This window comes from Mytilus galloprovincialis, chromosome 10 (genome assembly GCF_965363235.1).
Source record: "Mytilus galloprovincialis chromosome 10, xbMytGall1.hap1.1, whole genome shotgun sequence".
Taxonomy (NCBI): Eukaryota; Metazoa; Mollusca; class Bivalvia; order Mytilida; family Mytilidae; genus Mytilus; species Mytilus galloprovincialis.
In genome coordinates, this window is record NC_134847.1 from 89,693,281 (window position 1) to 89,707,405 (window position 14,125).

The 14,125-nt window shown below is 31.4% G+C and overlaps 1 protein-coding gene across 1 annotated transcript in view; it reads right to left on the bottom strand.

Moving 5' to 3' along the window:
- LOC143049606 (uncharacterized) overlaps positions 1-14,125 on the bottom strand; it is a 39,139-nt gene that overhangs the window by 19,438 nt on the left and 5,576 nt on the right. The window contains exons 3-7 of the mRNA XM_076223206.1: positions 11,150-11,260; positions 10,639-10,686; positions 9,251-9,562; positions 8,094-8,243; positions 6,502-6,969 (exon numbers count right to left, since the gene is read on the bottom strand). Of these exons, the coding sequence (XP_076079321.1) occupies positions 6,502-6,969; positions 8,094-8,243; positions 9,251-9,562; positions 10,639-10,686; positions 11,150-11,260 (1,089 nt within the window). The remainder of the gene's footprint in view (positions 1-6,501; positions 6,970-8,093; positions 8,244-9,250; positions 9,563-10,638; positions 10,687-11,149; positions 11,261-14,125) is intronic.

Sequence of the window (14,125 nt, forward strand, 5' to 3'; positions counted from 1 at the left end):
ATCAGATCCCGTTAGATTTTATGACCAGTGATATTAAACGTACTGCCTTATTGAGTTTAATAGAACAGATTGAACGTTGCAGAGAAACTCAGGACAATGTTGATAAAATTTACACCGAATTGTGCTCAATTATTATTTCGGAAATGACAGACAAAATCCCGAAAGTTGAATTTAATGGCTCAAAGAAACGCTTTAAGCAGAAAAAACTGTATTGGAATGGCCAATTTAGAAAATCAAGATATACTCGCAGACGAACAGAACGGCTTCAGAAAAAAATCGATCCCGTGAGGATCACATTTACACGCTGAACAGTATTGTCCGTAACAAAAAGTCTCTCTTTGTTGCGTTTATTGATCTTAGAAAATGTTTTGACTTCATAGACAGAGATATGATGCTGTATAAACTACTCATTCACAACATTGATGGCAAACTGTACAACTCTGTGAAAAGCATCTATTAGAATTCTGAATCTTGTGTCCGATTAAATGTCAAACTTACAAGCTGGTTTAACTGTAACCGGAGTGAAACAGGGGGACAATTTATCCCCGACACTTTTCTCAATATTTATCAATGATCTAGTAAAGAAATTGAACGATTTAAACGTAGGGATAGATTTAGATAATAGAAAATTGTCAGTTTTATTGTATGCGGACGACATAGCTATATTAGCGAAATCGGAATTGTACCTTCAATGTATGTTAGATAAACTTCACCAATGGTGTAAGCGATGGCGAGTATTGATTAACACTGAAAAGTCGAAATGTATTTATTTTAGGAAAGGGAAATCTAAACAAACTGAGTTTAACTTCACCGTGGGCAGGAATCAGTTGGAATTAGTTAACGAGTACAAATACTTAGGTATAACATTTAGCTACAACGGCAGTTTTTTGTCAAATGTGGATCTTCTTGCGAAAAGTGGCGGACGGGCACATGGGAATATAATTGCTAAAATCCATAATATTAAGGACTTTGGATATAAATCATATGAAAAATTATTCAACTCATGTATTGTTCCTATACTTGATTACTCGTCTGGTGTATGAGGATACCGAAAATATCAGTCAATAGACAATATTCAGAACAGGGCTATTCGTTACTATATAGGAGTACACAAATTTGCACCTACATGTATCCTTGCTATACACGGAGATATCGGCTGGATCCCGAGTCTGTATCGGTGTTGGATCAATATGGTGAGATACTGGAATAGACTCATTCGATTTGACAACAACTGCATCACCAAATTAGCATTCAATATTGACTATGATCGTTGTAAAAGTAACTGGTGTAGTGAAGTAAAGGACATACTAGACCAGCTTGAACTAGGACATTTTTACGAACTGAAATCAGAGGTCGATTTATCTTTGGTTGAAACTAACATTTTTCGTCTGTATTCAGATATCTGGAGGAATTCCGTCCAAGACGTTTCAAAATTACGAACATATAGGAACTTTGAAACATTCTTTGAAACTGAAAATTACGTGAATTTGAACTTGAGTAAAATTGAGCGGTCACACTTAGCGCAATTTAGAAGTGGAATTTTACCATTAAGAGTGGAAACTGGTAGATACTCAAACGAAAGTGTAGAAGAAAGACTATGTATATTTTGTAAAAATCAAGAAACTGAAACTGAGTTCAATTTTATTTTTGATTAGATTAGAACGTGATATAATTGTTTAATAATTGTTTTACTTTATTTGAGGTGACTTATAGGTCCATTGGGCCGGGTGTATTACTATTTATCATATATTATATGTTTACAATCTGTAATAATTTACACATGTCACTATAATAAATAATTTACTTACTTACTTACATAAGGATTAGTTTAAAATATTTTACCAATATAGTATTTAAAAAAGTCCTAGCTGAACAACATATCATTTGCAGAAGCTGACGTAAATAGAAACAATATTTTCTAAATGCAGACATAGCAAAATGATATATGACGAAAATTTTCCAAAATTTTGCATTCATTTGGCATTAATAATTCCGTTACAGTTAGTGATAATCCAATTAAACTATTAGTGATACTTGACACTTTCTGATTAATGAGTGCGTATCTGAATATTTTAAAAATTGCACAATGGACAGATTATGCTCTCGAACCAAGAGATACAAATACAGTTGAGATTTCAGGACTACTAGACGAAGATCGAATATCAACTAAAACAGCTGGTAAACATATGTTTAACCGATTTTATATATAATTCTAACATGACGTCCTTCAAACGCTTTGAGTACACACCCGTGTTAAAATATGAATATATTTCATTGGCTGTTCCGATCGTACTCCCACGTCATATGTTTTTTTATGAATGAAGTACCCGACGTCATAGAATGATGACGTAATAATTAAAGCATTTTACGAGAAAATACACGCTTCTGATATCAAAAACCATCACAAGGAAACGTAAACAAACGATGCTAAAATGTGGTATAAGCCAATTTTTTTTTTATACATAGAAGACTTATAAGTAAATTATCATTAAAATTCATCCAAATCTATCTAAATACGTTATAGTAAATAGTTTGATCATGTCACTAAATCTGTTCCGTTTTTTACGCCAATCTAAAAGTGCGTTAAATTTATGGGAACGGCAAATATTTACCTCCACCAAGAGCGTTTCGATCCAAAAGAAGTGCCATTTTTGTCCTATTAGAATCGAAATAATTCATGGGGGCTTGAAGATATCTAGAATTTACCACGGGTTGTCCCTTTATGCCGATATTTTACCCCTCGCTATCGCTCAGGGTAAAATATTTGTCATAAAGGGCCAACCCGTGGTAAAATCCCGATATATTCAAGCCCCCATGAATTATTTCTTAAATAATGATACATGATCCAAAAAGACATTAAATAAAGGCAACAGTAGTATAACGCTGTTCGAAACACATAAATCGATAGAAAAAAAAATCCGGGCTACTCACTAAAACTGAGGGAAACGCGTTAAATATAACAGGAGAACAACGATGCAACATTAAAAAGTAACACACACAGAAAATAAACTAAGTATTAGACAAAATCCGACGAGAATAACAAATATAAAATCAAAACTAAATACATGAATTTGGGATAGAAAAGTACCGTGACACGTCTTATACTGAAATATAAGAGGAAACAAACGACACATCAGAAACACAACGTTAAAAGCTTCAACAAATATAATAAAACCGAATTGAGTAAGATTTATTTGCAATTGCTTTTATAACTGACGATGGAAATGACGAAAATATACGGAAAATTAATAATCTAGACACATTCACAGATGTAAAGGAAATTATCGATATATAAAGTGGTAAAGGTCATACGATACAGTTACAGTGGAGGTAATGACGTTGCTAACGTAAAATGTTATTTTCGCGACTATGACTTATCGGGAAAAGATTCAATTTTCGACTGATTTTTATCATTCAAACTTATCTAACTTGAAAACGAGTTCATGGACCCCTCTTTTTTAAAATGCCATTTAGTTTGATTACGCGAGAAGAGTATGTGTAAATAGTCCAATGTTTTTAAATTTGATAAATATAAAGCAAAAATGATGGTGGTTTTTTTTTCACATTCATGAACATTTGTTAAATATGAGGTATTTCGAAATAAAAAATGTATAAATTTTAAGATACTGATAAAATACAGAAAGTAAAAATTATTTAACAAAAAACAATTTGTGTTTATCTTTTAAAACAAAAAAAGTTATGTTTTTCTTTCGAAAGAGGAAATACGGCCACAAATCCGAAATTTGAGCAAATATACAAAATTTCGACCTCATTTTACTCAAAAAGTAGCACATGAAGGTATATTTTTTTTTATTAAAATTTGATTTGATCAGGTCAAAAAAAGTCTCTATGGACATTTTTATCAAAATGTAAATACCGGATCAAAATTGTAGCGTATGCCCTTAAGCAAATTACCAAAAAAAAAGAACTCAAACAACACAGGAAAAATCCTTGACGACATTCAAAATAATTACAAATTTGTACAGAATACACAATTAACTGTCCTCCACATGAATGAAATCCGCAACAACAGTTCAAAGATTCGAATGACATAACAGTGATTGTTAAAATAACTCAGTACAATCTTTTTTCAATAACAAAAACTCTATCTGTTTAGGTAAATTAATTCATCATAGATACCAGGACTAAATTTAGTTTATACGCCAGACGCGCGTTTCGTCTACAAAAGACTCGTTAGTGACACTCTCTTCCAAAAAAGTTAAAAAGGCCAAATAAAGTTCGAAGTTGAAGAGCATTGAGGACCAAAATTCTTATAAGTTTTGCCAAATACAGCTAAGGTAATCTATGTCTGAGGTAGAAAAGCCTTAGTATTTCAAAACTAGAGGCTCTAAAGAGCCTGTGTCGCTCACCTTGGCATATGTGAATTAAACAAAGGAAGCAGACAGTTCATGACAAAATTGTGTTTAGGTGATTGTGATGTGTTTGTACATCTTCCTTTACTGAACATTCTTGCTGCTCACAATTATCTCTATCTATAATGAACTTGTCAGTGTAGTTTCAGTGGAAAATGTTAGTAAAAATTTACAAATTTTATGCAAATAGTTAAAAATTGATTATAAAGGACAATAACTTCTTAGGATTGACCATTTTGGTCATTTTGACTTATTTTTGAGTCTTAAATTGCTGTACATTATTACTGTTTACAGTTTATCTCTATCTATAACAATATTCAAGATAATAACCCAAAACAGCAAAATTTCCTTAAAATTACCAATTTAGGGGCAGCAACCTAACAACAAGTTGTCCGATTCATCTAAAAGTTTTAGAGCAGATAGATCTTGACCAGATAAACAAATTTACCCCTTGTCAGATTTGCTCTAAATGCTTTGGTTTTTGAGTTATAAGCCAAAAACTCCATTTTACCTCCATGTTCTATTTTTAGCCGTGGCGGCCATCTTGGTTGGTTTGCCCGGTCACAAAACACAATTTTTAAACTAGATAGCCTAATAATGATTCTGGCTATGTTTGGTAAAATTTGGCCCAGTAGTTTCAGAGGAGAAGATTTTTGTAAAAGTTAACTAAGATTTACGAAAAATGGATAAAAATTGACTATAAAGGGCAATAACTCCTAAAGGGGTCAACTGACCATTTTGGTCCTGTTGTCTTATTTGTAAATCTTACTTTGCTGAACATTTTTGCTGTTTACAGTTTATCTCTATCCATAATTATATTCAAGATAATATCCAAAAACAGCAAAATTTCCTTAAAATTACCAATTCAGGGGCAGCAACCCAACAACGGGTTGTCCCATTCATCTTAAAATTTCAGGGCAAATAGATCTTGACCAGATGAACGATTTTACCCCTTGTCAGATTTGCTCTAAATGCTTTGGTTTTTGAGTAATAACCAAAAACTGCATTTAACCTCGATGTTCTATTTTTAGCCGTGGCGGCCATCTTGGTTGGTTGGCCGGGTCAAAAAACACAAATTTTAAACTAGATCTTGACCAGATAAACAATTTTATACCTTGTCAGATTTGCTCTAAATGCTTTGGTTTTTGAGTTATAAGCCAAAAACTGCATTTTACCCCTATGTTCTATTTTTAGCCGTAGCGGCCATCTTGGTTGGTTTTCGCTGGTCACAAAACACAATTTTTTAACTAGATAGCCTAATAATGATTCTGGCTATGTTCGGTAAAATTTAGCCCAGTAGTTTCAGAGGAGAAGATTTTTGTAAAAGTTAACTAAGATTTACGAAAAATGGATAAAAATTGACTATAAAGGGCAATAACTCCTAAAGGGGTCAACTGACCATTTTGGTCATGATGACTTATTTGTAAATCTTACTTTGCTAAACATTATTGCTGTTTACAGTTTATCTCCATCTCTAATAATATTCAAGATAATAACCAAAAACAGTAAAATTTCCTTAAAATTATCAATTTAGGGGCAGCAACCCAACAATGGGTTGTCTGATTCATCTGAACATTTCAGGGACGATAGATCTTGACCTGATAAACAATTTTAACCCATGTCAGATTTGCTCTAAATGCTTTGGTTTTTGAGTTATAAGCCAAAAACTGCATTTTACCCCTATGTTCTATTTTTAGCCATGGCGGCCATCTTGGTTGGTTGGCCGGGTAAAAAAACACAAATTTTAAACTAGATACATCAATGATGATTGTGGCCAAGTTTGGTTAAATTTGGCCCAGTAGTTTCAGAGGAGAAGATTTTTGTAAAAGTTAACGCCGGACGACGGACGACAGACGACGGACGCCGGACGCCAAGTGATGAGAAAAGCTCACTTGGCCCTTCGGGCCCGGTGAGCTAAAAATCACAGATTTGTAAATAGTAAATTTATAAATATAACAATATCAATGACAATTCATGTCTGCACAAAAAGTGCTGATTACTGGGCTTGTGATACCCTCGGGTAAATAAATCTCCACCAGCAGTGGCATCGACCCAGTGGTTGTAAATTAACTCATCATAGATACCAGGACTAAATTAATTTTCTCTTTAAGTTCAATACAAAACTTACCGGAGCTAGCAATAGCGTCCATAAGGTCCGGCAGCCACTCTTTCTCGTTGATCTTGACACGAATTTGTTTTGATTCTTTCAACAAATCAGATATTATAACATCATCTCGTACAACTGTGATGACGTTGTTTTGCAAATCTTTTGATTCACTGAGACATTGTAGCATCGATTTCAAATTATTTGATCTTTGTGAGGACTTCGAGGCGATATGTATGAAGGTGTTGATGAATTTACTGTTAAGAAGCTTTTTTGACTTTTCTTTGATTCCTAGATTACAAATGGGTGCCACACGTTTGAAAAAAGTTAATACAGATTCAATCCATCTGATGTCATTGAAACAACCCATAAGTAACATGTATTTTTCATCCTCATAAGTTGGGAAGTCACCGTATTCGTCTTGTAGAAATGCCATTTCGGAGGGTGGGATCAAAACATTGTCTTTAATACTCGCACTATAAATCATCATATCTGTATGAAAGAAAACAAACGTTTTATTCAATAAAGGTCCATATTTATAAGCAACAGCACCCAAATGAATCCTTAAATCGATTAACGGAAATTAATGTAGTAATGTACACACTACTTTTGAATTTTATGTCAATATGTTTTTCTATTGTACCATGTATTGCCAGTTATATTTCCATTTGGTGGTGTGTTCTAGATAAAAAAAAGATTTGAGGATTCAATCACTGAAATTTAGTTCCCGGTATCTAAACCACATTCAAATGTTCTCGGTTAACGATACTTTCCTTTTAAATTGTTTACAAACATTGTATTTATATAAGTAACCGTTTCAGATAATTCGCTTTCACCTTTGTTATTGTGGTTACACATTTTCAACCTAATACAATGAATAAATTGTCAATTTTGTAAATTAGACTGATTGATTGGTAATAATTTTTGAAAATTGATTACTCAAAAATTACCCATGGTAAATACACATTTTTTTCACAGAGAAAAGATTGATTCTATCATTTTTTAAATTCATTGTTATTTTCCATTTGTATCACATATTTTCGAAATAATATCAGAACGAGATTTCAACGAGACTGAAAAGTCAGAAGAATACATCCTTAATACCTTGTATCTAATAAAAGTTGTTAGCTACTTTATTAAATTAGTGTACCGATGTTCAACAACATAAATCGATCGTGAAGAGACGAATAAAAGAAAATCTTCCAAAAAAGCGAGATATTGCGCTTCAACAGATTGTAGCTATATAGTTGAGCCTCCTGCTATTCATACATTACACATCATGCAGCTCTCAATCAAATTCAAATAGTCAAAATTAAGAGAAGGATACAAAAGATAAGATTAGACAGATGACTGCGAAATTAAAAAGCCACTTGTGTGACAGTTGTTTATAGATATGTTCAATTAACTAATCCAAACAGACTAAACAGGATAATGTGACAATAATTGATTCATTGCTCTTTTTTTGGTTAATCTAGCCGGCCAAACGGTGAAATAGTCCAATTGAAACTCAATTGAAAACACTACAGGGAAGAGTCATTAAGTCACTATATAATTGTGAAATATGATATTTTCTAAACGAAATTATAAAATAAGTTTATTTGTACCCTATAGCTTACCGTCCTCGGGTCCTTTGGTGCTATCTAATTCCTCCTCAATTTCAAGTTCGCTTGATCCCGTGCTTCTATCAAGCATTGTTGGAACAGCTTGTACAGCTTTATCAATCATTGTTGTGTGTTTCATCTCCTCTATCGAATATTTGACCGACCCTGAAATTGTCATTATTCTTGCTTATAAAATATCTCATAGTACGATTTTCCGAAATAAACATATGAATTTTAGTTTTAGTTTAAACATTCATATGTTTAAGATTAAAGAATCAAGGACCCCCTCCCTAAAAAAACATCTCTTGAAAATATTTACATTAAAATATAAAATCTTTTATCGAATGAAAAAAATAACACCAAAGGGAACAGTTATCTAAGTTATCAGGTTTATATTTTAATACACCAGACGCACGTTTCGTCTGCATAAGACTCATCAGTGAATCTCAGATCAAAACTAGTAAGAAAGCAAAATAAGTATAAATTTGAAGGCCGTAGGCCGTACATTGACCCATAATGGTTTACTTTTTTTAAAATTGTTATTTGGATGGAGAGTTGTCTCATTGACACTCACACCACATCTTCCTATATCTATTGAAGAGCACTGAGGACCCAGACAGACGCGATACAGATTCATATTATATGTCGCACTGTCCTTAATATCTTTGTTATATTGGTAGTAAAATGCTAATGTTAACACTAAGGTAATTCAGCATTGTATTTAATATTTCTATAGTAAACAATGAGATTAAACCAAAGGACATCTTATTATCAACATATTAAGGCATTAAATAATTTGTATTGATTCAAACCGACAAACGGTTGTAAAATTGCAATACCCACAGCAAGTATCAGTGCACCAGTAAAATATGTACTGCTACAATTGAAAGTTCCATGACATTGAACGTTTCTTTCATTTACTATATGTTTTATTCTTGTTAAATGATAAAGAGATTCTTACAAACTACACTACAAATATTTAAATCAGGATAAGATAACTGCCTTTATCATGTTAGTGCAACGAAACTCTAAAGAAATATTAAGGACCGAACATCTATGCAACAATACATCGTGCTACTAGTATCAACAAAGCATATTAATTACACGGTGTCGACACAAAATAATTCTAAATGTAGTTATTATAATAGTGTATCAAACATGTGGTAACTTACCTTGTTCGAGATCACTTAAAGTAATCTGAACCTTAACACTTAAAGGTATGTTTGGGTCTAATCCACAAACGCTAACCATTTCTTCCAAAAATTTTCGAATGGACTGATGGAAGGCGTTTTTGTCTAGAAGAATGCTCATAGGTAGTAACGTATCAATAGTTATTGAGCCTTCGTGAATGTCTTCAATTTCATGAGAGGTACCTATTTTCACAATTTCAATTGCATTTTTCATTGCCTTTACGATTTCATCCTTTTTATGTTCCAGATATCCAGGGGTCTCTATCCTCCAATGTAATTTACAGCGCTTTTTGTCTAAAAAAGTAATTAAAAATATTAAGTTTATGTTTTAAAAGATATCAAATAAACGCTAGGGAAATATTTCAAATCATTAAAACGTAAAGACTTTACAATGCATAACACATGTTTTTCTCATTTTAGTCTCTTCTGATGTGGTCTTCTTGTGCACCAATTATCTCTGGTGTTTTAATGCCTACTTTAGGCGTGGGTCATTTTATTTTCTTCACTAGAATTTAAAAAAAAATATACCGTTATGTGCAATTTTTGCTAAAAATTCAGATTTGTGGTCGTTTTTTCCTTTCCGATAAAAATACATATTTTTTTGTTTTAAAAGATAAGTGCAATCTGTTTGATGATATAATTGATGTATATTGTGGCTAGTATTATACTTTAATGTGTGTTTAAAACGTCAAATTTGCAGTTTTGATTTGCGAACATTACGGGAAACCTGCACTATGACGTCAGATTCAGTGTTCTATAGAAAAACTCTTTTCTCAAAAACAAATGAAAACACACACATGAAAGTTACTCATAACGTTTCTGAAAGTTCGGTGACAGAATTTCTGTGACTTTTATTTGAAAGATCACATACATCACTTTCTTTCTTTAAATTTTAAAGAAGAACCACAGGTATATGTTTTTCAATATTGGAAACCTTTTTCATTCTAGCGTAATGATTTTGGCCGGAATGAAATAAATCATATATTGTTTAAAATCAAACCACAAATATTTTCAAATCTTCAATCATAAATTGATAGCTACAAATCTACTGGTTAATGTGAACAAAGAATTATGCTTGTAGGTTCAGTATAATTGGATTAATTGAAATTAAAAAAAAATTAAACCAAATAATGTTAATTATGCAGACACACACGAAACTGAGATTGTTATAGTGACTAAACGGAGTCGGTAATTTCCTATTTTTTCATCATATTTTATTTCTAATTTCATGCAGTATTTATATCAAAATTTCAAAAAAATCATTGGTAAAAATTAATAGGCTGTTTGTTCTTAAATCATATTTGATGACTTCGGTGTCGAATCATCATAACATCCGATGTACTCTAAACATATCATATCTTTAACTTTACCTTGTTCTTCACTATTCATTTGCTGTTGTGTTGTGCTCCTTTCGTTAGCTGTGATGACAAATTGTTATTAATTGTATGCACAGAGGTGTTATTTACATTTTTCCTTCTTACGTTTACTTTTAACTTACAATTATAATTATGTATTGCTTATTGTTTAACAATCTTACACATGCTTACGTGTAAATAATATATTATGTTATTTTTTAATAATTTATTCCAAATGAAGTATCCAACGTGTTTTCCACTAATCCATAGATTACAATATCGTTTCAGGAAAAGTTTAGGTTAATGATATTTATGAAAACAAGCCCAGTTTGCAGAATCATTGAACAGCAAAGTAAAGTAGAGTTTAAAAAATGCATTGTTTGAGATTACAAATTATCATTTTTCTTTTCAAAACAAATGTCGTTCAAAATTAAGAAATGTACTAACGTTACGCCTTTCATCACTCATACTCATAGAGTTTTTCAACAAACAAGGTAAATAAGTTCAATGTATTATGTACATTTACCACTTTTTGGCAAAATACTGTCGTTTTGGGTGTGTTGAAGTTTCTTGTTGTCTATAGCAATATCGACTAGAAAATTCAATTTATCCATGACATGTTCCATTGTTCCTGAAACTAGATACATATAAGGTTGTCAGAAAGGTACTTTAAATACTTAACATAGTTAAATATATATGACATAAAAACGTATGTTTATTACAAATTAGCTTGACCAAAGACCAATTATTAAGCATAAAATAAATAAAAATAATAAATAGTTTTATGATAATAAAAGAGGGACGAAAGATACCAAAGGGACAGTCAAACTCATAAATCTAAAACAAACTGACAACGCAATAAAAAAATCGTGCATTCGACTCGCTTCTGTCCGATTTACCTTTTTTAAAAATGGTTATCTGGATTACCCTCTTTCCTATGTAAGACACGTACAATGTAGACCTGATTATTGTGAGTTTGTTACGTGTTTGTTTTACTCTCCGTGTGGTTCACCCTGTCCGTTATATGATTCAACATAAGTTGGTGTATTAATGATATTCAAATACATATTTCAAACAGGAAAGCACATTCTTATTTTTACTGAGATGCTGAAAACATACCACTTAACGGTAGATTCATGGTATACTGCCATCTTGGATTGTACGAGGCAATACAAAATCGGTCTAGTTATTTGCTCAAATCCGCAAATTTGGAAACATATTTGCAATTAATTGATAAGACTGTTTATCAATATTATAGAAAACTTGGTGATTTATCTTATTATTCAATATATTTAAACTAATATAAATAAATTGTTTCAAATGACTGATAGGGAATTATTTATTTTTACTTGTAGCAAGAAAACAATTCGGTGACACCACTTTTTTTTAATTTTTTTTAAACATATTAAAAAACCTATCTTCTCAAAATTTGGTCTCATAGATTTCTTTTAATGTACACAAATGTGTTTTTTCATGAATTATCTAATCAAATTTACGCAATTTTCAACGACCAATACGTTTTATAATATTTTTGAAAAAAGCATAATAAAATCGTCATTTTTGCAAAGTATAAGAAATATCTGTCTAAAAAAACTACCTTATCTGAAAAACGATCTATGTAAATGTAACAATTCAAGACTGTGATAATATACTTGAAACTGCTTTTATTGATATAATTATTGATTTTCCTATCAACAAATTAAAACACAATATATATAATATATAGTGTCTAAAAATAGCAACAATCAACATTCAATCTATCTAGGTGTGGATCAGTTTGTAAATAAACTGATGCAGTTACTTAATTGAATTATATAAGTGTCTAAGAATGTAACTTTAACACACTAATGAGTGTTATAAAATTAGGTGTTATATTTTATATATTATTCACGCAATATTTCGCTAAACAAATTAGCTTCATCGGGCGTGTGCATCTATCAAGGTGAAATCGGATGCATGACAAAAAATATCTTTGTAGCTTGAGCTACACAAAAGTTTAACATATTGATTAATAATCTGTATAAAACAAATTTTTGCCGTTTATTGTACATAAACATTTTTTTCAAAAATTAAAACAAATAGTTGTTTTAGTTAAATAGAAGTATAATTGATGAGTTATTCCTTTGCTTTCGGGTAGAACTGTTTTTCATCCCTCTCATTAAGTCCATCAGGTTCAAGAGTACGTAGAGTATTTATATTCTTACTTGTGGAACTTGCAAGCTGCAGTATGTTGGTGAAACAGAAACCACATTTAACATCAGACTAAACAATCATCGGTCGTTTTATACAAAAGGAAGAAACTGTCCAATTACGAGACACCTCTTAAGAACAGGACATACTTTTGAAAACATCACCTTTCAAATAATTTAGGTAAACCAAAATTGGGACTCAGAAATGAGAAAAAAGAGAGAAAGGTTCTGGATGCATCAGCTACGTACTCTTGAACCTGATGGACTTAATGAGAGGGATGAAAAACAGTTCTACCCGAAAGCAAAGGAATAACTCATCAATTTTACTTCTATTTAACTAAAACAACTATTTGTTTTAATTTTTGAAAAAAATGTTGATGTACAATAAACGGCAAAAATTTGTTTTATACAGATCTTCTTCCTCTTCTTCTTCTTCTTCTGGAAGTCCACCCTATCTGCAGGGTCACCGCATTTAAAAATTTTGTTTATTTTTAAAATTGCGTTGTTTAAAATTTTATCTACTGGTTAAAATTTAAAATAATATTAACAGTTAGAATAGGATAAAACTAAAAATTAGTTAAAACAGGAACTTGTATGTACACTATACATTTAAAATTATAAAATGGATAAAAGTAATCTTATCAGTTGTTTATATTCTCTTAACAACGGAAAGTGAAAGGATCATTAATCAATATGTTAAACTTTTGTGTAGCTCAAGCTACAAAGATATTTTTTGTCATGCATCCGATTTCACCTTGATAGATGCACACGCCCGATGAAGCTAATTTGTTTAGCGAAATATTGCGTGAATAATATATAAAATATAACACCTAATTTTATAACACTCATTAGTGTGTTAAAGTTACATTCTTAGACACTTATATATATAATATATATGCACATTTATCGTTCAACAATCGGTCAATACCTGTAATTTAACATTGCAGAATTTCAAAATTGGGGGCTTTCATTCATGCTATTTATTCAATTCGGCCTACAAATTCATTTATACATCTTATAAATTATCAAGGCTTTGTTTTATATCAGATTGATAATTAAGGATGTACTTAGGTGAGGTTTTGGAATTTTTGTCAAATGTTCGGACTCCTTGGTGTTTTTCCATACAACACAATGTGAAATATTTTGCCCCATAACACCCATTTATTTTTTCATGTCAGATTATTTACCTCATGAAAGGTAATTTACCAAAATTTAAGAAGATTCTTAATTTTCTTTCTTTTGTTTTCAAACCCAATAATACCAATACAAATATAAAGTAAAAGTCAGAGTCAGACATTACCCGCCATATTTTA